We start from the raw sequence: 26,309 nt of genomic DNA, 5'->3' as shown, positions 1-26,309 counted from the left end.
TTGAGACACCAGATATTTCATTTATAGACAGCAGACTGAGTGGTTTGATATTTAATGAGTGTGGCAGATATGGTTTCTGTTAAAATATATCTGAATGAACATCGCAGTAAATAGGCCAACAGCCGGATTTTCCATATCCCTGTACGTACAGGCAGCGTTCCAAGACTGTGCAAAAATAGCCCTCCTGACACCGATGAGAAAAATGAGCAGAGGCATTAGGCCCATGAATTCCCACACATACACGATGAAGGTAGAGGTGAAAACAGTCAGAGTCATCACTGCTTTGCATGTGATTGATGCTATCAATGAAGTAATGTGCAGCCATCTTCATCTAGGCAGAGGATCCTAGTCGCATTGCTGCCATTTATCATGACAGCTGATTATCACCCCCTTTAACTGTGGACAGTCCTGGTACGTGCTGCAGGCTATGGAGGCAGTAATTCTGCAAAAATAAGTCCTGATCCTAAGTCCGTGGGCTGATGTGAAGGACCCACCGAGCAAAAAAACTAAACTACAGCGTGTCCTTGTTCTGATGAGGGCAATGCAAGCATCAGTGATGATAAGCCTGTGGCAGCGGAGACCCGAAACACAAAGATCACTGGGTTTGTTTTGTAACATGGATTTGACAAAACCCAGAAGGCCTGCAGCTGATTCATGAAATGACAAAAATAATAATAATTAGGATGGCGAACAATATCCATCAAGATCAAGATCCATGCACTGTTTCCTGAGAAAGGTAAAGAAAAATGTTGAAAAATGCCTTTTATAGGAATGATGAAATAGAAAAGTGATGAAAACATTCTATTTTGACTGGATCCACATCAACACGTAATGGATTTCCCTCTCTGGACCACTATCTCTCCAACAACCACATTCACCTGAAATATTTCACCCAGGGTTACAGCTAATTTAACTGTTCAAGAGTCAATTTCTATTCACGCAATTTCAATATCCTACATGTGTAATATGCTTCACTGTTAATTTGTTTGTATTGTACACATTTCTACTTTTTAAGCCCACGTGTTTAAGTTGTATTTTGAATGTGTATTTCACGATTCCCTTTATAGCTGCTGTAACATGGTACATTTCTCCATAGTGGGACGGATGAAGGATAATCTTATTTCATTTTATCTTATCTTTTATCAGTCCAGTGCTTTTTGTCATAGTCCTGCTGACACTAAGCCAGCATGGGTGAAAACATGACCTCTATTAAAAGAGTGTGGTGATGTGATTTACAACAATCTCACTCACTACCATAAAAAACTTTATAGCCTGATTATGTAATGTAAAACAGGACACACAGCACAAAAGAAAAACAATAAAACACACATTATTTCGCATTAGTATTTTAATTCCCAAATTCTTGGTAACTGATCTAGAAAATATTAAATCCAACACCCGGAACTGTGGCTCCCTCCAGTTCCATTTCTATGCATATGAATAAAGCTGGGGTTAACATTAGCAGTATTATGGCGGATCTACAGTTGAGTACCTCGCACTATAAAGGAACTCATCATTCAACACAGCAACATGCAGGCACACACAGTCATCTAGTGGCGTTGTGGCCCTTTTTTTTTATGTATCCTAGGATGAAGGTGCAGGACTTGTTAGAATGCACAAGAAAGGATACTTTACACATTGTTACACTGCCCCCTGCAGGACATATACTGTAAGGCAACGTTACTTGACATGGTCTCTGTATACAGAGCAGGCACAGCACAGAGAATGCCCAATATCACTGAACCAAAGTCAAAGTCATCATGGAAAATAAAGTCAAGGGCCACAAAACGTCCTCAACTGGAACCACTAACATGTTCAATCCAAAAACAAATTAAAATGCATTTCTATTTCTACTCAGAAGTCTATAGCGGGTGTTTCTACGCAGCAGGTTAGTCAGTAGGATTACAGAGATTTTCATTAAAGTGCCTTTAAAAAGAGAGTAGCATCCTGAGTCATAAAGTCTGACATGCGTTCATCTAGATGAAACAGTAACATGATAGATGAAAATGCTACACGTACACGTACACGTGTAGTGTACTGCAGTTCTCTACAGGCATCTCCATTCAAACAGTATAAGAACTTTAAAAGATATCAAGTGGTCATTTGCAATTTCACTGCAGAATTGGAAAACTTAAAAAGGGCCACTGACAAATGTACCCTCAACACTCTGCTTCACAGTTTCCCCACTAAGTCCCTCCTCACTTAAAAACTCGACACAAACAAGCTTGGTCCTCTCCCCTGAAAGATTTAAGAGTGAAATCATAGCAGCGGTGGAATAAAGGAATGAAGTAAAGGAGAATCAGAAATTTAAAAAATAATAGTTAGGTGAGGAGAAGGCAAAAAAATAAATCTGTAAAATCCAGTGTGCATCACATTTGGTCACCACTGTTGGGAATGATAACTATGTAGTTCCATAACAGCTGGATCAGTCATGTTTCACCAATGGCTTTCGGGAATTATTATAGTTTGGTAATAACGGCACTGATGTCAAGGCTACACTTTGTTGACAACTTCACAAGTAAATCACACACAATGTCCTGGCCTCATCTGAAAACAATAAAGTGTTGTAGAGGACGATAAAGCTGTTTTCAGACATGCACTGAAGGCTGTATGTGGGAACGCAAATGCCCAAGTCAGTTGCTCCAGACATTTTACAGAACGGAAAATGTCTGGGTGAGCCAATGTGAAAATACAACTGGAAAATGTTTGGAAAATTCACAGCGAGCGAGTGAGCCTGTTGATGAAGCTTCTAACACTCGACAAATACGAAACTGAAAAGACAATTTAAGCCGCAGTCTACAAGTGCTAATCACCTGGTGTGGGCTCTGAAGGCGCTGTTCACCACTTTGGATTAATGTACCGAGTGCAGAGATTAGAACATAAATCACATTATCTGATCAGCAGTTAGTCTGTCATCATCAAGGTTGAGGAATAACTGTGGTCCCCCAACTCAAATCATCTCATCCAGACACGTATTTAACTCTACTAGAAATTATAATGGACGACTACATTAACATCTAGAGCTCATTTTAATCTCCTTTCTAAATTTTGAATGTCAACCTAAAAATCAACAGGACGGCACCTTCCGAACAGAAGGACTCATCTGTTTTTCCAGTATTCATCCCTTCCAGCCGCTGGTGCTCACCGTCATCAAAATCCCTTAGTGTCTTGCTGTGAGATAGAGGTAGAGCAAAAGGCGGAGCCTAAGCACACGCACAGTGTGACCCCCCCCCCCCCCCCCCCACCCTGCGGAGCGTGCTCAGGAGATGATGCGAATGCCAAAGTTCTTCTTGAGCTGCTCCAGGAAGAGGAAGGTGAGCACTGTGTGGGGGATCAAGCGGATCCCTGCTGGGGCGAGACCCTGTAGGAATATACAACATTGCATTGTTACATGGAATTCTCAACCTAAAGCTTCTACAACAAATGTATGTATCGCTAGAAACTGACTTTAAATCACTGCCTCCACCAACGAGGTTAGGGGTTTGTTCAGATCACACAGAAGCTTCGGGACATATGACCATGAAGCCCAGTGGGAGGATGTGGTGTGGGTCAGGGAAGAAACCATAACATTTGGTGCAGAACTGGATCAGGGGGAGGATCCCAATTAATTTTTTTCCAATTTCTTTAACATTGTGAGATAGGATCTTTTTCAACATTTTTGTTAATTTTTTTAGGGAAAAAGTCATGGATCTTGATGAAAAAAATAAATCAGTTACATTTAGGGGACTGATAGTGTTTGTATTTTGGTCCAGATCCTTTTTTTTTAAAATTAACTAGTCACTTATGAATACAAACAACAAATACGACAATTTTTATTTTCTAAGCTTTTTTGAAGAACACAATGTGCTGGAACAAGGAGCAATTTTCTAAATATATTCAGTGATGTGTGGCTTTACTCAAAGCTTTAGAGCTGACAGAGAAAAGTATTGCTTAATTACTTTACTGAAGCAGGACTTGTGCATGGATGTTGGACATATAATCGGCCCCTATGTGTTAACTGTGGCCCCTTAATGGCCCCCGATTTCAAAAAGTCAGAGATCTGCCACTGCAGTCAGCAACAGCAGCTCTCATAGGGTCATTAACAAGATCCTGCAGGATTGATTGTTTATTTGCAGAGTCAAATACATGCACTGTCCTGCAGAGGGCAGAGCATTCTCTTCTCACCACTTCTTTTGATTTGACTGAGTTAAGATGAATCTACAGTAATTTTCTAAAATTATTTATCTCGATGTAAATAAATAAATACATCATAGTGTTGCAGCAGCTATAACTACCTTGAACTGAGGTCTTTTCTTTCACTGCTGTGGCACAGACAGGGACCAGTATGAATCAAAGCATCCTACTCTAAAGAAATCCTGATTAATTAGTACTAAAAAACGACAATCATGTATAGTATGAAGGACTGTTTTCGTTGTTTTTTTTTACCTTGTAAAATGCAAGCGGTCCTAGCTTGGCAGTTTCACGTATGCAATGTGCCACCCCCTGAAGAGAGAGACAGGCTGGGTGAGAATGACGACATTATGACACATGAAGAGGATGGATATACGCAGAAATAGAGAGGAATGAAACGATTAGAGGAGAAAATGAAGAGGGATCTTCTCACCGTGTACTCTCCCTTTGAGTTCATCAGTCTCGTCTTCATCACATCCAGAGGTTGACACAGGAACGTAGCACAGCCTCCCTGCAGAGGAAGGGTTCACACAAGCAGAAGTCAGCCGACAGAAGGGGCCTTGTAAACACTTGCAGGATTCCACTGCACACAAATGTATAAAACCTGATACTTACAGCAATGAAGCTGGAAAGAAAGTGTGTGAGCATGTTATCTCCCATCATCCCCGTTCCCAACACAAGCTGCTTGGCCTGGTCATAACACGCCAACTGATGGTGGGAAAAAGAAACACGAGACAGAGAAAATGTGTGTCATTTCAAAGGTCTTTCATTCAAATAAGCATTGTCCAGATGTAAACATGGCTCAGGTGTCTATCTGTGTTCTGGTTTGGTGTCCAGGGACACTGTGGTCATATGATCCTGGATTTACACTTTTCAAGAGTTGGCCTACATGTATTATGCATTTACATTCTGTATGTAAAAGAAAATATCTGTCAAAAACACTGCACAAATGTCAGTGTCCAATTCTAAATTTTCAGTACATGGCTCACCTCAGTGGTAGCACAAAAAAGACACAGTGCCATCAACAAGATTATTTAACTGACATAACTATTGAAAAATGATTATGATAAACAAGTTTTGAGACCTGGGATGGGAACCAGGGAAATATGGTGTTCAGAAACGTTCAGAAGACCTTTGACGCTTGACTACCGAAATGAAAACGATGAATGTTCAGTGAATGTTTCTACCAACTGTGAGAGAATTACCTCGAGGCATTTTGAAGATATTGCATTCACAAGGCAAAAAACATGCTTTGTGAGGTCACAGTGACCTTGACCTTTGACCACCAAATTCTGTTCAGGTTATACTTGAGTCTAAATTGAATGTTTGTGCCACATGTTATAATATTACCTTTGGAAATTCCTGATATATTGAGTTCAAAACAACGCAACGTCATGTGAACTTGACCTTTTGACCTTTGACCACCAAAATGTGATCAGTTCAGTCTAAGTGAATATTTGTTCCAAATTTTGACACCGGCCACCTATGCCGGCCGTTCAAACTTCTTAGGACGACCGCGACCGTGACGTCGGCAAACTTCATCCAAAACTTAGTTGTAAAGTTACACTCCAAAAAAAAAACAGTATGACAAATGGTTCAGTCAGAGGAAGTTTGTGTGTTTCGATTATACATAGAGACCAACCCCCACATTTTTTTTGTTTAGTTTAAATGGAACCATTTCAAAAAGTAGCCTATTCATATAGGAAACTGACTCAGTATTGATAATTGTAACTTTAATTTAATTCTGTTGAATTCAATTATCTCATTTATTAACTTAAACATGGATTCTAAATTTGATACACACCTAAACATGACTAATAAAAGTATTAAAGTGTTTCAAAAAAAATGTATTGAAGCTGTGATTACATCAGGTAGAACAAACAGTAGATTATTCAAATGAAGAAACAGACATTGCTCTTCACTGGTTGAAGAATCCTCCTGGTTTCTCTCAAGCTCACAAGCTCTTTATTAGCTTTTTAACTCACACGGTTTCACATAAAACCAACAAAAGGTCCCAGCCTATAAATGTCCACCTCTCAGCAGACTGTGATTGATGTGACTGACCTGTCCAACAGTGACCATGGCTCCTCTGCTGGAGGCCATGGTGGCCCCTGAGAACAGTCTCCTCACACCCTCTGTGGGACAGGACAGAGGTCACAGATCAGACATGACTGATCAGTGTGGCATGTGTGAAGTTACACACAATAGGATTTACCTTCTCTGAGGACTCTGTAGAGCCCATCGACGGCATGTTTGTAGCTACAGGAAATAAGAAAAACACCAGCGTTATATCACGGTGAAAGACTGAGGATATCTAACGTGACAGAATAAAGTTACAACACTCACTTCCTCCTCAGCTCAGCAGGTAGTTTCATATCATTCTGCATCCTAGAAGACAAAAAGAGTTCAGATATTTTATATCAATATTTGTTGTTTTTGACCATAGACCAATAATAATAAATTATAAAGCACTTAATTGCAGGAATTTTGCATATATATTAATGCCAGTTTGAATACTGTCATGGAGTCTTACCTGACATTCACCAAGTCTGCTGGCGTTCCAACAAACCCACCAGTAAAACCTGTTGAAACACAAGCCTGCATGGGTGATACTGCATGTGTGCACATATACAGCGGGTAAAATAAGTATTGAACACGTCCCCATTTTTCTCAGTAAATATATTTCTAAAAGGTGCTATTGACAAACAATAAAGTTCAGAAATTAAGTTATGTGTAATAAAATGGAATGACACAGGGAAAAAGTATGAAGAAAGGGAGGTGCAAAAAGGCATGGAAAGCCAAGACACCAGCTGATATCTATCAGTACTTAGAAAGCAATCCTGCCCCTTGTCAAGGTGTCTCGTTCCCAAGGTGTCACACAAGAAACATCTCATGATGGGTCAAAGCAAAGAGCTCTCTCAAGACCTTCGCAACCTTATTGTTGCAAAACATTCTGATGGCATTGGTTACAGAAGGATTTTTGAAACGTCTGAATGTTCCAGTGAGCACTGTTGGGGCCATAATCCGGAAGTGGAAAGAACATCATTTCACCATAAACCGGCCACGACCAGCAGGTGCTCCTCGCAAGACTTCTGACAGAGGAGTGAAAAGAATTATCAGAAGAGTTGTCCAAGAGCCGAGGGCCACTTGTGGAGAGCTTCGGAAAGACCTGGAATTAGCAGGTACAATTGTTTCAAAGAAAACAATAAATAATGCACTCAACCACCGTGGCCTGTATGCACGTTCACCACGCAAGACTCCATTGCTGAAGAAAAAGCATGTTGAAGCTCGTTTAAAGTTTGCTGCTCAACATTTAGACAAGCCTGTGAAATACTGGGAGAATATAGTCTGGTCAGATGAGACCAAAATTGAACTCTTTGGATGCCATAATACACACCATGTTTGGAGGTCGAATGGCACTGCACATCACCCCAACAGTGAAGTTTGGAGGTGGGAACATCATGGTGTGGGGCTGTTTTTCAGCATACGGCACTGGCAAACTTCATATAATTGAAGGAAGGAATGTACAGAGACATTCTTGATAAAAATCTGCTGCCATCTACCAGGATGATGAAGATGAAACGAGGGTGGACATTTCAGCAAGACAATGATCCCAAACACACAGCCAAGGAAACTCTCAATTGGTTTCAGAGAAAGAAAATAAAGCTGCTAGAATGGCCCAGCCAATCACCTGACTTGAATCCAATAGAAAATCTATGGAAAGAACTAAAGATCAGAGTTCATAGAAGAGGCCCACGGAACCTTCAAGATTTGAAGACTGTTTGTGTGGAAGAATGGGCCAAAATCACACCTGAGCAATGCATGCGACTAGTTTCTCCATACAGGAGGTGTCTTGAAGCTGTCATTACCAACAAAGGCTTTTGTACGAAGTATTAACTAAATTTCAGTCAGCGTGTTCAATACTTTTTCCCTGTGTCATTCCATGTTATTACACATAACTTAATTTCTGAACTTAATTGTTTGGTTTTCTTTTTATGTGTGGATTACTTGGGTTGTTACCGACATCTGGTGAAAATTTCATGTCAATAGCACCTTTAGAAATATATTTACTGAGAAAAATGGTGACATGTTCACTACTTATTTTACCTGCTGTATCTTTACGAAGAACATTTTGAGCATAGACTTTACAGAGTCAGGACATTTTGGTAAAGTGAGGACATTTTGTCCGGTTGTGCAAGTTGTGATTGTTACAGTTGGGGTAAGAGGCTAGGAAAAGCATTATGCCAATGAGCATCCTCACAAAAGCGACTTTCACATGCACTGAACTGCACCGACAGTCTGACATTGTCCAGAGGGGCTGTATGTGAGATCCAAACTGGGCAAGTCAGAGAATCAAGACTTTTCTCAAGCCCTCTAGTAAAAACTCTGGATAATGTCCAAATGAGCCCATGTGAGAACAAAGCAAGAGATTCTCTGGAGGATTCACCACAAGCGAGTGTATGTTGATGACGTTTCTAACACGTGACGGACGGGAAAAAAACAAACGGAAAACAAGGATGAAAAAGATGTGCCATAAATGAAGAAGACACCGCCGGAGATGTAAACTTAAAATAACAAGATACAATAACTTTCGGTGATAAGGGCCGAGGTTGGGGTAAAAAAAACGTGATCTTGGCAGGAGAATTAATACGTTACATCCTGCCTCTGTCTGCTGCACCACCCCTCACCTGAAAAACTCCAGAGATTTCTGTGTTGCTGTGAACGCGTCTGAGCAGAGAATCACCTGCTGCATTGTTCATGGGTGAAGGGTAATAAAAACCCAATTCTGTGGACATTCTCCGGAGTTCATGTGTGAAAACGGCTTAAGATAGAAGTACAAGAGTGCTCGCACCTCCAAAGGCTCCCAGCAGGACCTTCTGGTAGAAGGGCATTGGGCCCTGGCTTGTGCTGCCCATCATGTCCCTCACTGTCTCATAGATGGCAAACCTGGTGAGGGAATAGGACATCTGAGGAGAGAGGAGAGGAGAAGAGAGGAGAAGAGAAGAGAGGGAATGAGCCAGACAGATGATTCAACAGTTTTTTCAGCCCCTTGGAAGAGCCTCTGGCAACATACTGAAACATGATCAGGATGCACCATTTACAGGTTGAAACTTCTCCTTCTCTTCATCATCCACTGGCTATGACTCAACTTGTCTGATTCCTTCCAGTCATAATGTAAACAACCTGCAAAATGTACAGAATAGCTAAACACACTGCAGTCACTAAAACTACCTGTCTAATCTATGTATTCAGTATCCTACAGTATCTGTAATCTCTGTGTGTGTACTTTTTTTAATTGGGCGACACAACATGTGAATCTTGTTGAATCTCATGAGAATGCAACAGCAGAATTTAAATGTGCTCTCAGAAGGGGACTGACTCATTCTTTTATGTAAAGCACTTTGAACTGCCTCCCTGTATGAAATAAGGTATAACATTTGAATTACCCTGCCTTGCCTAGGACACTGGTTCCAGCTGTCTTATATGTTTGTTAATTGTTGTTTTTAAATAATTGCAGAGTGGTTTATAACACTTTAATGTTGTCTAATTTTGATTTAATCAGATTCCTGTTTCAACTATGTAAAGTTCGTGTAGCTTTGTTATAATTATTATTTATTATCATTATTATTATTATTATTATTATATAAGTAGTAGTATTAATAGTATTAACAGTAGTATTAGTAGTAAGTAGTTGTAGTGATAGTAGTAGTAGAGGTTGTATTGGTATTGGTATTGTGTTGCAGGAGTCAGAAGAAGAAGAGAAGGGGTTTATGTTGTGGGCACACATAAGGACAGAGTGATAATCCACACACATACACACCTGTCTACAGAGGGAGGCAGAGAGGCCATTGTAGAGAGCCAGCACCCCGTCATTCTTCACCACGTGAAGGGCCATCCCCAACATCCTCTTCTTCACCTCCTGCTGTGTCTGCAGGTGTACCTGGAAAGAAAGTCACATGCAAGGAATTAATGTCATGCAAGTGAGGCACTGTAGTTGACAGAACACTGACCCCAGTCTGCAAACAAAGACAGACACGTGACCCTGCTGGGGTTGACACAGCAACTTTTTTACAACTTGGTTCTGCTTGTGGAGAATCTGAGAGGCCCTTGTTAAAATATTAACAAGCTCCTAAGTGCATCACAAGACTAAATATCTGCAATACTGCTGCAGAACTGCATTACTTAATCACTAAATCAACATTTTTACAGACGTGACACAGCTCAGCCACAGAGGGATCTGTAGTGAGAAAGCTGAGTCATCACGGGTAGGTAAGTTACAATACAAGCACAATTTGTGTGTGCATTGTCCTTGTACGGGGAGGTCAGCTGGCCTTTGTCCTCTATTCTGATCTGTATCTGAATCTGAAGGCCACTCAGCACTTGTCAACACAGTGTTCCTCCTCTCCCTCTTCCACTGTTAATGGCTGCTTGATTCAATTCATCATTCTTTTAGTCATTTCCTCTATTTCACAACACAATTGGTTTTATCACCAAGATTGACCCACACCTACACCCTGGTTTCACCATGTAGTCATTGGTTTTGATAAATCAACCTAAAGCCGTTATCATTTAGAGATTGAGATCTTTGAGAACTACTGGGCGGTACAAAAACAAATGGCTGCATGAATTGATAATAACACCTCAAACCCTCAATAATAATAAGACTTGATATCTGGACATAATCTATTTTTGAGCCAGGTTTCACACTGAAAAATAAATACAATTTCTTTAAGGAATAGAAAGTGGATGTTCATATGCACTGTGATATTCCATAAGGGGAACCAAAGGAATGTTGTAAGACAAAGTCCTATTGAGCCACGAGCAAGACACACACACACACACACACACACACACACACACACACACACACACACACACACACACACACACACACACACACACACACACACACACACACACACACACACACACACACACACACACACACACACACAGGAAATATTACACCTAGATGTATTGATAAGTGTCTGGCCTAAAAACTGGGCTTTTACATGAGGTCTACAAAATCTTGTTTAGCAACTCTGCTGCATCAGTGTAGGACAACAAGAATAGATTTCTTCGTTGGCAACAAGGAGAAACTCAGTAAAATGTGACTGGGCACTTTTTGCTGAGTAATGTGTGCTTAGCCCAGCCCTTCGTCTCTGCTGAAAACCACCTTCACATACAGTAAGTATATTCTTCTCTAAATTACACCTCAGTCTGGCTTTCTAAATTTAGCAGGTACGGTAATGCAGTAAGTCTAGAGCACTATGAAGCCATTAAGCTTTGTATGCTGTTTGAGCAAAGTCACCATCCTTCTCATCGTCCGGCAACAGGGACAAAGCAAACGTTCCCGTCGGAGTGTGCAATACATCATGTGGGTTAAATCTTTTCAACAATGCTTCATGAACATTTGATCATTATCAGGAGTAGCTCGGCTTGGAGGTGTCTGCTCATATGTGAATTTCATTCTATGGTAGCTCTGCAGGGAAGCCACAGTTAAACAGTTGCAGTGATTGGAAAAAAAGGGACTGCACCATAGGACTGATGAATTTTATTGTTTACATTGAAGGTTAAGCCTTGGTTTATGGTTTTGTTCATCAGTCAATAATCACGTGATGATGACATCTTTACATGGGGTTGTTGTTCTACACATTTCAAATGACCCAAAAGAAACATTCTGAATAAGAAATGATTTAAAAAGTGGACAGACGCTTGCTGCCTTGAACATCACTTTGACCATTTTGTTGCATGCATTTGCCTTATCTTTTATAGTTGTTAATTATTAATATTCTGATAATGACTTTAGCCAACTTACCGAGCACAAGTGCACATACATCCACACTGGTTCATTCAGGACATTTCAGGATTCAAGCATTAAGGGGAGAAGTTGCAAATCTGAATTTTTTTTTTATATGTGAAAGCAAGTTCGCTCTGCCAATGTAGATGACAATGATAAACAGTACTTCACAGGTTTACTTAGATATGAGCTCATCTTTGCCTGGCAACTCCATGATAATTGTTTTAGGTTTTCAGGCACATCAGCTAATTCCACATTCAACGGCTTAACAAAGATGTTCAGTTCCTTTTGTTTACTTTTCATGTCCTGAAATCTCTCACTAAATCCCTGTAGGAGTTTTGCACAAAGTAGAGTAGTAGCTTCACAGCAGCAGCAACCAATTCTCCTTCTGAATTACATTTCAGCTTTTTAGTTATTAGTTTGCTCACAAAACTTGCAGAGGAACATATAAATGACACTCAAGTGTCAACAGTTAACACAGTCACTGCGCTATAGTTTACTGTGATAATGAATGAGGACATTTTGCTCATGTCAGTTAATTCAGTTAATACTTTCCCCAGTGCGTCCATTCACCAACTGTCGGGTTTCCACCATGTTCCGTGCTGGATCACCCGGCCGCATTTCCAGCCATAGCATTTGAGGGATTAGTCTGATATGTGTAATAATTCAGTATGGCCCATAAGGGAGGTCATAAAATTGAAATGGCTCCTGACAGTTAAAAGGGAGCCTACCCCTTACTGAAAAACTCAACTCTCAAATTCCCAGTGAGTTTTAAAGCCAATCTTTTTGTGTTTTATATATTTCTTTTAATTAACAACCTCTCCAGCTAAAAGGTACCCCTATGCAGTAATAATGATTTTGGACCAAATATGATGTGGCCTACATCAAACACCAGTAACACTTCTCACTTGACTGTTACTTTAGCTACTTAAGTTTGAATGGTGTTGAACAACATGAGCAGACACAAAGCAATATGTAAGTATTTTGGAAAGTAACACATTCTTTTGTTCAGCTGGCTCTGTACTCCAGCACAACGGAGCTTATCATTTATCAAAGCTGAAGCCATACTGCTGCGACCTGGGTTCAAATCAGCCCCAGGCATGTTTGCGGCATGTTATCCCCTCTCTCCCCTCATGCAGCTGTCAAAATAAATAGAGGCAGAAAAGCCAATAAAGACACTGCTCTTTGTCTCACTCTACCTCTCTCCCTCACACTCCCTCTCTCTGTGACCATGAGCCGCACCACGATAAATCCTAACCATGTCAGTGGCCATTAAAACATCCATAAAGATTTGACTGTCTTCGGCAGGCAGGCTTCATTGATTGTAGAGGACCTGGCAAAAATTATCAAATCGCTTACATAGTAAATGTAAAGAGAAACAATGACTCTGAGCTGTGGTGGCGTTGAGTTGGAATTTGTAGCCTTGTCATTGTCTTTCTAGTTAAATTAAAATCGAATCAACTGGAGTAGAGTCAACAAAAGAGAGAATGTGTTACAGTCCATCTGCACCAGGGGTGGGGGAACTGTTTCTTATCAAGGCCATTTCAATTGTATAACATTGTTCGAGGGCCACAGGCCTATCATACATAGTATACAACAATGTGACCTCTCTGAGGCAATGGCCTGATTCTGAAATAGGTTTCAGGTTCTCAGCTCGCTCGGCACACAGCTTGCCTGAATGTGAAGAAGCAGCTTGTTGGGTTCACCAACTCCATCAAATTTGACCTAAGTGCGTTTTTCCTTGAACTCATCACGTTCAGCTGCATGCTTCCAGCTGTACTGATGTTTGAGATTGGCCTTTTTATGGCCCGAACACCTACGGTGGGAGGCCCTATTGAATTTGTAAGGATTATTCTTATTATTAATCATTGCATTTTATATTTCATAAAATTTAATTGTAATTAGGAAAGTGCAACATTCTGCACCTACATTTCTTTTCTTACAGAACAAATCTTTTCAGCAATGACGCATGAACAGCTACGTTTCATTCATCCTGACCATCCTGAAGGACATGTTACTACAATTTTTTTATTTTAATGCATAAAAAAAAAAAAAAGGCAGTCAAAAGACAGTTGACACCTGACGAGGTTAGCGGCAGGGGTTTTATTGAAACATCCACCATCAAGTTGAGCTAGGACTCAACATATAAGCACCAGACCATAAAAGAAACATCAGGGACTGCAGAACGCTGCAGCCAGTGGCTCTGGATCAGGAGGAAAGACCCCAACTGGGCCCCAAGATGACACCCAGGTCTGATCAGCCTGTGGTGGGCCTGTCTTAGAGAAAGCTGCTCATACTTCAGTAATTAAGGACTTTATTAACCCTGAAGCAACTACACAACCACACTCAAATTGTGATGCTTCAGCCTTTTGTTACTACGATTTTAAATGGCATCAGCAGCTAACAAGAAAGTTACAGCAGACGTGAAGCAGTCCAGCAGACATTCTTACAGAAAAGTGCTGATTACTGACTGTGTCTGTGTAATTACACAGCACATGACTTCCTGAGGAACAGTTCGGTGTTATCAGGGTCTTGTGCTGCTGCTGCTGCCTTCAGAGCAGCCATAAGAGAGGTACAAGCAAAAGTGAGTGAGGATTTGGGCATTAAGTAGAAAGGTACTAGTTTAGTCCTTCACACACATTTGTATTTATATCTTTGTGAGGACACTTTGTGAGGACGTCATGATGCATTCCCCAGCTGCTTACCCTATACCATCACAAATCAATGCCTAAACCCTAACCTTGGCCTCAACTCGACCTTATTCAAAACAAAACCATAAACCAAGGCTTAACCTTCAAACTTCTAAACAAGCTACTAAGGGACAGCCCTACGTTTATATTTGATCAAACAACTGTGTCATTTATTAGGATTATCTACGGCATTGATGCACCTATTCTTCCTGAGGTCCACAAAGGCTTTGCATTTGACAATACTCCATTACAACTGACATCATAACATTAAAATATAAACAGGATAAGACAAGAAAACACACACGCAGCTATTAACTATCCTTATTTAGACATTAAATATACTCCCATTCATTATGGACAACAAACAAAAACCTCATTACCTTAACCATGACCAATTCATAACCCAGCTCTAACCTTAACCTAACCACATTTCACATCTAACTTTAACCAGAAATTAAGTGTTGCCTCCTTAAGACCAGAGTTTGACCCCTGTGAGGTCAACTGGTCCTGGCAAGGTCAGTGTTTGTACTGGACAAGGACCTTAAGAGGACACACACACACACACACACACACACACACACACACACACACACACACACACACACACACACACACACACACACACACACACACACACACACACACACACACACACACCTGCTGCCAGGCGATGACAGGCTGCAAATGGGGGGGCTAAGTATCCCCCAGTTGTTGTGGTCTAACAATCAAACCATTACTACTGGGTGTAATCTACACTGGGACGTGCCTGTGATCAAACATTACATTCAACAGTAACTTTCTTTTATCTCCCAGAGTTATTAACAGAATGGGTCAGCTGGACTAACCAGCTTGTCACTGGTTAACCTGTGCCCTGAATGTTAACTGCAGACTTTAATGACGACCGAAAAAGGCTTAGAGAAGCTAAAGGCGACACATAATGATATTTAAAAACCATGCAGTAACATTAGAAGCTACACGAGTCTGTCCTTATGTGACCACAGCTGCAAACAGCTGCAGGCTGGTGTCCAGGCCTGCGCTCCTCCACACCCCAGAGGACCCGGAGTGCCCCCCCCCTCACCTTGATCAGATCCAGGGGGTGCGTGCAGCAGGCGGCCCCGCACGACGCCAGCCCCCCGAAGTACCACCTCGACATGCGCTTCTCCGTCATCGTGCTCGTCCTCTGCTGTCTTCCGATGCGCTGCGAGCTCTATACAGCGGCGACTTCCTTCCTCGCAGCACCCGGCTCGACTCGCCTCGCTGCCCGGCTGCGTGTGTGTGCGTTGCCCGGCCTGTGCAGGACCGTGATGGTGCTGCAGCTGTCAGTGGCCCGCGGGGGTTCAATCCTCACACACGACCGACAGGAGAGTGCACCGCGCTCCGGAGGACTTTGAGCTCCAGTGGCATCGCGCGCGCACACGCCACATGACGCGCGTGTCTGCACGTGAAATGTGTGTGCGCGCTGTTTGCCGTGGTGGAGCCACGACTCGCAATAGGAAGCCGCCGAAGACACAAGGGAGGAGCGCAGCCAATTGCCACCGTGGACGTCGGAGCTGCCTACTCGACCCCGGGGCCCGTCGATTCAAAGGTTGTCGGTGGGTGAGAGGACGCTGCACAAACTCACTACCCCACTCTCACCACTGTCAGGCGGATTGTTAAAGCCACACGTACCCTCCCCTCTGCTGCAGACCGACGGACATGGCTCCTGTCTCTTTAAGAGGAGAGTGCGCCACATTCCCAAGCGCGCAGAAACGTCACCATGAAAACACACACACACAAACTCACACACACATGTTGAGGGAAAATGTTCTGTAACAAACTTGTTCCGTTTTGATGTTACAGGGAGGTGAGATCATATATGAAGCATTAAAATGGCCAACAAGCAGCTGTAGAGATGTTTCAAGGTAACCAATGCTGCTTTCATACATGCACTGAACTCTGGAGAATCCCCAGACTTTCACACATGAACAACACACCAGGAGATTGTCCGCTCAGACGTGCTCACAACAGCACGGACATTTCCCGAGCGTTCAGGTGAGCTGTGGTGCAACAGGAAGAGGCAGGAAGTAACACATTGACACAGGCATTGGCTCTAATCACCAAAAACGATTGGCATCTTCATTGGTGTCTTTTACATGTATGCCACCACTCTCACCATCCTGCGATATTTGTTTTCTTTTAAAAAAAATATATATATATCACACCCACTTACTCACAACGAATCCTGCAGAGGATCTTCTGCTTTATTCTCACATAGGCTCCTTCGGACATTCTGCTGCGATTTTACAGGTGGACTGGCCGGAGAATCTCTTGAGATAGTCCAGAGGTGTCTTACTCGGAAATTCACGTTCTTATATACAGCCTCTCTGGAGAAAGTCCGGAGGTTCTCGGGAGTTCAGAGAATGTCTGAAAGCAGCTTGTGTGACTGCAGGATATTATCACAATCACCACATGTGTAGTGGCCGATTTGGCCCATGGGCCACTATTTGCTGACAACTACCTCAAAATCATTTGAAGGAAATTTGATTTTTGAGTTGTCATCAGTGGGGGTGGGTGAAGTTGAAACCCCAGCACATAAATGAGATCTGCAAAACAGACAACCTTATTACTGTTACACTTCATGTAAGTACAGGTGGCCCAGTACATGGATAGCATCTTAACTCACTGGGAGGAGTGGGTGTTACAGTTCATTAGAGGTGTTTGCTGACAGAACCCATATAAGTCAGAACTGTTAAGACTCAGTTTCATGTAAACCGAACAGAATAGTGTGTCGAGTGTTGATTTTCACTTGATTCTTTTGATTCACTATACATATTGAATATATTGCATCACATACTATCTAATGTGGGAGGAATGGCGTGTTTTTAAAGTTAAATCACATATTCTGCCAAGTGAAGTCACTTTTATCCTGCTGTATCTTGATTTCATCGTTTACCCATCAAATAGTCTAATTTCAATTTCAATTCAAGGACGATTGAATCTGTCTGACAAGACTGCATGGAGAGACCAATATCAGGGCACCCTGTTTTGTCAGTTTCTGTAATAATGTCTGTCTCTTATAGAAATTGAAATGTCAGACCAGTTATGCAAGTTTTTCGTTTCCAACACATGAGCAAAATATTAATTATTCACCTAGACTCATGGCACGTAGAGGCAGTTTTACATGTGTCTTATTCAGTGCAAACATGCTACTTTGATGGAACAGCTACAATAGAGCTGGGTAATCAACAAAACAACATGAACTGTATGATGAGGCAACACACAGGGCTCTGAGGGGGACAGATCAGACATGTCCAAAGTGCAGATGAAAAAAGGCCAAATTATTTCATATGTTGAATTAAAAAATCTCACTGACACCTTCAAGCAAAAAAATGTAACTACAGTCGTAACATTAAATGCAAAGGAGTTGACAAAAGCTAACAGCTTTATTGCAAAATATTTACATGATCTTGTCCACCCTTTTATTTACATACATGAATACCTCAAACCACAGGGGTTATGTTTGTCAGCAGGATAACACAAAAACCACTGCACGGATTTCCTTAGCAGAAGGATGGGTCCAAAAAAGAACCCACTAAATTTTGAAGTGGCTTTGAACAAAAGGAAAGATCCTGTTTTTAGTTCACTTTCACTTTCGTTAGCATTGCAGCATGGTGTTTTTTGACGTTTTCATCAATTCAGGAGGGAATAGTTTTAAATATTGATATCCATGAGTTTGTGCAATTTGGTGCTGCTTCGCTGAATTTAAGTGGACTGTTGGGCCTTGGCGAAGGTACGTGCTCTGCATGTGACAGATCTTTACATTAGAGAGAGCACATTACGTAGTCCTGTGGTGTCTACTGCCCCCAAGTGTAATTTGTCTGCTGTCACAACACAAAGTGGTTTGGAATCAGACCATAGGATTTGTCCACTTAAATACATTTCTAGTTGTCAAGTGGCTTTTTATGATGTGATTGTTTTCTCTCGTTCCTCTGAGACAGTAACATGTTATTTTGTGGCAACCACACTTGTAGCCTATAGGTTTATGTACACTTGTACACTGTTTTTGTATATATTTGTTATGATATTTACTATGACATGTAATGCTGGTAACTGATATTATCACGTGATAGGTTGTATTGTGAGTATTTAAGATGGCAACTCTGTATCTATCAGAAGTCTGAGGAGGAGCCTTATGCTATGTGTTAATCCAGCACACATACTTTACTGAATGTGCGTGTTGTTCCCATTTTCTTTGAAAACTAAAGTTGTAGTGTGACAGAAATAAGATTGGAGCAAAGTGAAACATCATCCTGGTACAGAAAGGTCAGGTCCTGGTACAGGTACAAACCATAGACTGTATATATAATGGACGTAGGGTCCGTGACGTCACCCGTTGGTTTCTGAAGAGTGAAAATGAGGGTAGTAGTAGGCGTTCACCCGGCGCCATCTTGCCGGTGCTGACTCCTCCTAGTTCCTGGCTAACCAATAAATGGGCAAAGAGGAGAAGCGCGAGTGAAGACTGACAGCTGAGCCACGCCCCCGCAGAGCTCAACGTTACCTGGTTAGCTCAGGCTAAGGAGCTAGGCTACATGCTATCCGCGGCCGCTAACCGGCTAGCGCTGCGGTGTTGTTGCTTCAGGACGGTCGCGATCTTTACAACGAACTCACTAGAGGTAAGTAACCTTGAAACTACACAACAACTAAACCTATTGATTTATCTATTATCATAATCATATGCTTACATGCCTCAAGTGTTTTTTAATATGTAATTGTTATAAAAGTTACCGTTTATTTAACACGTGTAATGAACAGATTGAAGCAAATTAACTACACTACTACAGAGTCGTGTGTTGGGTTGTGACTTGATTTTAATTTTAATAAGTTAATAAGTTAATATCAATATGCTACATGTGTAAGTTGCATGTGATAGTAACAATATGTTTCACAAATGTTCTGATACAGGCTGGTATAACCACCATTACTATAGCCACCTTGTTTATTTAGCCTGTTATGGAATTTACAGTGAATTAGACAGTTTAGATAAGATTATAATCTCCACACACCACTGTTGTAAACAGTTCTCATATTTATTATATAATTATGTTTTCACACTGAGAGAAGTGGAGAGACTTGATGTGGACTGTTATCAACAGCTCTGTGGGAGATTATCACCTTGAATATTACAGATGAGGTAGAAAGACATTTTATCTATTTGTACAATGTTTTATTTCTTTCAGTACATTACATTTCATTTAGCTGATGCTTTTATCCAAAGCGACTTACAATATGTGCATTTAACCATGAGGGTACAAACCCAGAGCCCAGTACATCGGTTCTGTCTGAAATCTGTGGTGCTTCCACCTGCTGAACACAGAATAAACTGTAAGAACCAGTCTTTGCTGGAACATACACAACATAAAACATCCTTTTATAGTGAGTTTCTTCTTTTCATTAGATGAAGCACTGCAGCACCTGATGTCCTCAGCATCCACTGTGGCAGCAGCAACATGGTGGAGATCGGCAGCTTCAGGCTGGTCAACATGAGGACGACCTGCACCAGCTTCATCTGCACAACACTTCATGTTTTCCTCCCTTAACTAAAGATGGCCTGCAACTGTTTAGAGTTGGCAGTCATTGCTAAGTGTCATGGATAATAGAGTTAATTTCTATATTCATTATGGTTGGTTAAAAAAATGAACACTTATCAGAACAATGTTTATCTTTTACTTTCTGATTTGATACACTTTAGATACAAACCCAGTGTTTTATTTTTCTTCTTTGCCATAAGAGACAGAACACGGTCAGCACAGCTGTGTCCTTCAGGCTCGTCCGTCCCTAATAAAATGACAGGAAACATAAAAGTATGGCATTATTGTAGAGGAAGTGTTACTTATGAACAAAGTTTGTATCCTTATTTTCTGTGGATATTCAACTATGTATTTGAATATGGTTTTGGATTAAAAAGTGCACTACCAAGACAATGAATGTACAGTATGGAGTTCTTCCACATTAATAGTATTGCATATATAATTTAATACATTATGTATTATGTGCAATACTTTGCTTTGATTGTTTGTAAGTTATGAAAACAGGTCTGTACCTGGAGTCAGTGTTGAAGTGATGACTCTCAGTGTTCAGTCTGGTTGGATTCCAGTTGTGTCTCATGTTGGACATCCACAGGTGCAGGCTGTCTGAGTCACCTAGAGGAACATTCAACACAAATACACAGATATGTAAAGTCATACATGTGCCAGGTTGACTCCTTAACAGACTTTTACATGGTAAAAATAAAAGTGTATTACTTCAAAGTTCATCAGATCATAATCATTTCAGCTTAGGAAATAGGTGGTGGACATCAGCCTCAGGTTCTCTATGTGACTGTCTATTCTAGTAAAGTTACACTTCCTATAATTTATTGATGTGACAAAAAAATACATTATTCTGCATGTCCACTTATTTATCACAATAATTCAGTAAAGTCTGCCTAAGATTAACGATGTAAAAACTGAATGTAGCCGACAGGTTTAGTTTTCACTAACACGTTACAACACATCAACACCAATACTGTGAATAAATGCTGTGTGGACCGGTTCATGTCGGTTCATGTCGGTTCAATAACTCCTGTACGGTCCCGTTAGCATCGCCATTACTGCTGGTATCTTGCCTGCAGGCTAGCGGAGCTAAACTAACAAGCCAGGTACAGAGACACCGATACCTGCTCATCACTACTAACACATAAATAACATACTATACTATACTTTACTTACCACAGAAACAGGAGCGCAGACGTCTTTAACTTCTCCGTCAGGAGAACAAGCCGAACATCAAACCGTATTATTCATCCGATATGTGAGTGAAACCTCTCCACAGACTAGGAGCTGGAGCTGGAGCTAACGGTGACGTCACCTGTCCATCAAGTGATAATTATTCATAATATCAAACCTCTATATAATTTAAACGAGTGAGTTAGAAATGAATTCACCCCCCTCAGAGTTGTCATGAAGGAAGAACTTAGTGATTGAGACTAAAACCGTTTTTTGAACCATGCTGTAAACAGGTTTAATTCTGCTCTAAAATCGGGCTTTTTAACATGGGAGTCAATGGGAATTGACTCCTTCTTGGAGCCAGCCTCAAGTGGCCACCCAGTGAACTGCAGCTTTTTGCACTTCCGTATTGGCCTCATCGCTCAGCCCGGGATGTTGCCCCTTGGGTACAAACAGACAGTGGTAGAGAAAAGACAGAACACAGGTGCAGAACACAGGTGCAGAACACAGGTGCAGATCCAGGGGCAGATCTAGGGGCAGATACTGTCACTGGCTTAAATCTGATTTGCCCCGAAATAAACTAGTTACTCATTAACAATAACTACGTAAATTTGCTAAGAATTGTTATTTTCTAAGCTTTTTTTATTATGCCCCCTGATTTAGAAAAACCTTTGATCCACCACTGAAACATGAACTTGGTTTGAATATCTCTAGTGACCTTGACTCAAATAAGATCAATTGAGTCTGTGTGATGAAATGAAGGGAAAAGTGTCAATACAAGTGTCAAGGGCAAGTTGGACCATGATGGATGAGTAAGTGTAGTAGACTACCATCATTACTCATGTGTGATTTTAGTCTGAGAAACACAGACTCATGTATGTACTTTACCAAGCAATCCATTTCTATTTTCAAATAAATAAACAGCTACAGAACTAGTTTGAAATCTATTGTAAATATTGAAAATTAAGATGTTCAGAAAGAGAGGAATTCTCCAGTGTTTCACAGTCCTTCAAAACATCACTGGGGATGTAACGTTCATCTGCAGGGATGATCATTTCTGAATGTACATACTGTACATTTTAGCATAAGGGATTCACTTTCAAGAAAACCAGTTGTACGAGAAAACAAACATATATTTATTGAGTAGAAACATCACTAAATGGAAAACGCAAAATCACACATAGTATTAAAGGAATAATTGTAAAAAGCTGGATGAAACATCATATTATAATAATATTAAAAAGTAAAGTAAAACTCTCTCTTTCTTTCTAAATTAACGCAATGACTACTAGTGCAAATTGTGATGGATAAAAATACACAGCATATCTATATACAGTATATATCATATATATGAATCATTTATTTTTCATATGGCAGTCAAACAAAAGTGGTAAAAGTTAGGCTGTAGGAGTGTTTAAACACATATCAAACAGGGCACAGAAAACCACAAAATAACAAAAAATAAAAACAAGAATAAAAGAATAAACGAAAAAGAAAGGGGTGAAATATAAGAGTAAATTTGCCTGGAAATACGAAAAAGTGCAGAACAAGTAAATAAACAAGCATTTTCAGAGAAAACACCAGCACACACAGATGTACTATGTACACTGGCCTTCTGTACACAGACCGCCCACACACACACACACACACATGCACACACACACAAACACAAGCAGAGGCAGAGTGGAATTTAAGAAATGTAAGTCGCACACATTAGTAATTATCTAAATATCTACAATCCTCCCACAATTCAGTTCTACTCCCACACTGACACAAAGCCTTTAATGAATGTTTATTCTATTACAAACCTGTTGCTATGAAATTAATCATGTGAAAAGTGTAATGAAATACACATAACTTAAACAAACTCAGTTGGATCAGATAACACATACAAAACACAATACAGGCTCATAATCCCCTTGCATGTTGTGTTGTTGCAGTTTCCAGAAGTTTGCCTGACGAGGTTGAGACCTCTGAGTTTGATCATAACTCGCATGTCCAATAAATGATCTCATACAAACGATTTTTCCGGTTGCTTCCCCTCTCCTGCTGCCCCAGTATGTGGGTTGTCCTTTGTCGCTCCTCCAAAAACAGGCAGCACCCTTCCTCCTGGTGGAGAAGACCCAACGTGCAGCAACGAGCCCCCCACCAGGAGCAACAGACTGGCCCCCCAGCCGAGGTACAACGCCGGTCCCAGCTCTCTCTTTAGGGGAGCTGCAACGTGTGGGTCATAGAAGTCCCTGATGATGGCGTAGGCCGTCCAACAGATGGGTATCAAGTAGGCAAGGCCAGCCACGAGGAAGAGCACCCCTGCTAACCTGGCCAGCCGAGCCTTGGAGGCCTGGTTAGCATCGCCCATGCAGTGAGTGCCCTTGGCCCCTGCGACCCCAAGCATGAGGGCCAGAAGGCAGAGGAGCAGGGAGAGGACGGTGAGGCTCCGGGCAGCTTGGCTGGATGAGGGCAGGGCCAGGGTGGAGTCATAGGTCTTACACTGGATCTGGCCTGTGGTCTGCGACAGGCAGTTCATCCACAGTCCCTCCCACAACACCTGGGCGATCACCAGCTCTCCGCCCACGAAGGCAGACACACGCCACAGCGGAGCGGCGCACACCAACGCTCCGCACACCCAACCCAACACGGTCAAAATCAGGCCTAGCAGCTGGAGACCTGTTGATGCCATGATCAGTGAAGACACTTCAGAAGAAAATCCAGATGTTTGGCTTGTCTTGTGTCTCGTCTGAGGAATTTCCTGAGAGTTTAGTGAATAAATTAAATAAACATCAGGTCAATTATTCAGTGAGACGTTCAGAGAATGTTGGTTTTTGAGATTGATTCTCTTCTTCTCCTCAGTATCCTTCCCTGTTAAACACATAAATATGGAAGGATGACATTGTTTTCAGCTTATTCATTTCATACAAAACTTTAAAGAAATTTAATAATAAGACAGCATAGGTAATAATTAAAATCATTAAAAAATGTATTAAACATATAATTGTGCAATTCAACAGTAAGATATATGAATATGATCAGCCTTAAACCTGGTCCAGGTGTGACGGTTTTCACAAAAGATATTTAGCAATAAATTCCAAATTTCTAGCAAAACTCGAGGAAACTTACTTTTCAAGCAGACGTCCACTGATGTCGGAGTGTCGCTGATCCTTTGTGCGTTTCTTGGTGGTACAGTCGTGTGATGCGACTTAGTTGGTGGCTTTCTTCTGTTATGACTGGGCAGCTTGTCTCTCTGGATGTCATACGCAGGGGTGTGGGAGGCCACCACTCAGTAATACTGCATACTAAATACATATACACACACACACACATGCGCACATAGAGAGTTATGCAAAAAGTGACAGCACAAGGACACTTTGTTTCAGACATTGTTGATTGCGACCATGTTGTCATTTGTTGGTGTTGGATTTGCCAGATTGAGGCAAAGGAGGAAAATGAAGAGCAGAAGGGGAAAGTTGATTAGAGGCATATAGATATTGACTATAGTGACTATTTTGACCATAGAGTTTATATAAAGATGGACGATGCGTATCCACTTCATCCCACCATGAAGAAATGAAGCCAAAATATCTGATAAAGGAACGCTGCCATCTCGTGCAGTAGTGATTAGGGGATGTAGTGACCAATCTCCGTCTCAGGACTCTCCGTCAATCAATATGTTTCACCTCATTTTTATAACAATCAATTAAAACCAAATCTACTTGAACATTTTACAGATGAATAAACATCACTGTGATAAGAACTACATACAATAACCATCTTTGAGAAATAATTATTTATTTTATGTCCCATGTCTCGACTAACATGGGGGTGGGATTTATGACCTCTGCTGCAGCCAGCCACCAGGGGACGATCAAGATACGTTGGCTTCACTTTTGGGGAGCCGTCATGCCGTCCATCTTTATTTACAGTCTATGATTTTGACAGCGTGCAGGTTTGTTAAGCTGTTCATTAACCAACCACTAGATGGTGGTAGAGTAACTGCCACCATTTCCACATTGTTTGAGGCACTTGGAGTTTACTCATTGCAGAAGGAGGCATGCTGGGAATTCGCTCCCTGACAAGTCTGTGTCTCTCAGCAGAGAGTTTGAAAGTAAAAAAAAAAACGTGTCTTTGATTGTTGCAATGCAGGCTGAGCAGTCAAACACGTAGAGCTTCTTTACCGACTTCCTGAAAGTCTCAGCTCTACAACAGTTAAAAAACAAAGGGAGTGTCAGACACTTTGCTTTAGTTCTATCACTCAATACAATAAAACACATTTACATTTAATCAGACTGGATATTGTTTGTTTAGCGTCACAGTTGAGTCTTGAATCTAACCCGGGCCACCTTGACACGTGCAGCTGAATCTTCGAATGCACATGTGAGGCAGAAGGTCTGTTTATGTCACAGAATGCTTGGTTACATTATAAATGAAGGTTTTCATACAAAAATATGTGATCTTTTATAGATGACAATGGAGTAATAGTTCTATAATACTGTATTAACTTACCGAAAATATTAGGTTCTAAGTGCATTATTTTTCCGGCTGTTATTTTTTGGGACAATGTTCCCCTTTGGTGTCCCCTCCAGGAATTGTTCTTGAGGGATTTCTCTGAGGAATTTCTCTGTTTATGTAATTTGTGTAATCTCACTTACAAACACACAAACCAACCAACAAACAAATGAAGAGGGGTGAAAACATAACATGCTTGGTGAAGGTAATAATTTGAGTTACATGTTTGGGGCCAATCATTCTTCTCCCACCACATTTTCTCTTGAACATTCAATGAACCTGCACTTTTGCCTTTGTGAAAATACCCCAAAATATATACCACTTTTTTTAGTTGACAAGCTTGACATTTGATCCCCTGTATTTAGTATTAACTTTATAAGATAGTGTCAGTGTTGTGTTTCA

General features: G+C 41.1%; 2 protein-coding genes and 1 long non-coding RNA gene across 5 annotated transcripts; 1 reads left to right on the top strand and 2 right to left on the bottom strand.

The window, feature by feature from the left end:
- LOC117769405 lies at nucleotides 1–11,439 on the top strand. The gene is made up of 3 exons (XR_004615215.1): nucleotides 1–1,860; nucleotides 9,766–9,769; nucleotides 11,427–11,439. It is a non-coding gene; the product is annotated as an uncharacterized LOC117769405 (long non-coding RNA).
- slc25a10 (solute carrier family 25 member 10) lies at nucleotides 2,312–16,223 on the bottom strand. The gene is made up of 11 exons (XM_034597866.1): nucleotides 15,740–16,223; nucleotides 9,992–10,111; nucleotides 9,023–9,137; nucleotides 6,704–6,752; nucleotides 6,517–6,558; nucleotides 6,386–6,429; nucleotides 6,235–6,305; nucleotides 4,786–4,878; nucleotides 4,604–4,681; nucleotides 4,426–4,482; nucleotides 2,312–3,361 (listed from the first exon to the last, which is right to left on the bottom strand). Exons 1-11 carry the CDS (start codon nucleotides 15,827–15,829, stop codon nucleotides 3,260–3,262), a joined length of 861 nt encoding a protein of 286 aa, XP_034453757.1. The 5' UTR covers nucleotides 15,830–16,223; the 3' UTR covers nucleotides 2,312–3,259.
- Nucleotides 15,264–24,877, bottom strand: LOC117769204 (claudin-9-like). 3 transcript variants are annotated; one of them, XR_004615170.1, is made up of 3 exons: nucleotides 24,522–24,877; nucleotides 23,061–24,153; nucleotides 15,264–15,318 (listed from the first exon to the last, which is right to left on the bottom strand). XR_004615170.1 is itself a non-coding variant. In XM_034597970.1 (2 exons), exon 2 carries the CDS (start codon nucleotides 24,082–24,084, stop codon nucleotides 23,416–23,418), a length of 669 nt encoding a protein of 222 aa, XP_034453861.1. In that variant the 5' UTR covers nucleotides 24,085–24,161; nucleotides 24,522–24,877; the 3' UTR covers nucleotides 22,680–23,415. The 3 variants fall into 3 exon arrangements, 2 of the variants coding, with proteins under 2 accessions (XP_034453861.1, XP_034453852.1); XM_034597970.1 differs by lacking the exon at nucleotides 15,264–15,318 and having other exon boundaries at nucleotides 22,680–24,161; XM_034597961.1 differs by lacking the exon at nucleotides 15,264–15,318 and having other exon boundaries at nucleotides 22,680–24,153.
- Nucleotides 24,878–26,309: the final 1,432 nt, after the last annotated feature.

The sequence above is a fragment of the Hippoglossus hippoglossus genome, chromosome 1 (genome assembly GCF_009819705.1).
Source record: "Hippoglossus hippoglossus isolate fHipHip1 chromosome 1, fHipHip1.pri, whole genome shotgun sequence".
Taxonomy (NCBI): domain Eukaryota; kingdom Metazoa; phylum Chordata; class Actinopteri; order Pleuronectiformes; family Pleuronectidae; genus Hippoglossus; species Hippoglossus hippoglossus.
Note: the sequence above shows the minus strand (reverse complement) of the source record. Positions and strands in the feature narration are given on the sequence as shown.

Bases quoted from the DNA above. Each gene is read 5' to 3' on its own strand.
- LOC117769204 (XM_034597970.1), bottom strand. From the start codon at position 24,084: ATGGCATCAACAGGTCTCCAGCTGCTAGGCCTGATTTTGACCGTGTTG.
- slc25a10 (XM_034597866.1), bottom strand. From the start codon at position 15,829: ATGACGGAGAAGCGCATGTCGAGGTGGTACTTCGGGGGGCTGGCGTCG. The intron at 10,112-15,739 runs GTGAGGGGGGGG...CTTTCTTTCCAG, and splicing joins ACCCCCTGGATCTGATCAAG to GTACACCTGCAGACACAGCA. The intron at 6,430-6,516 runs GTGAGTGTTGTA...TATTTCCTGTAG, and splicing joins CCTGCTGAGCTGAGGAGGAA to CTACAAACATGCCGTCGATG.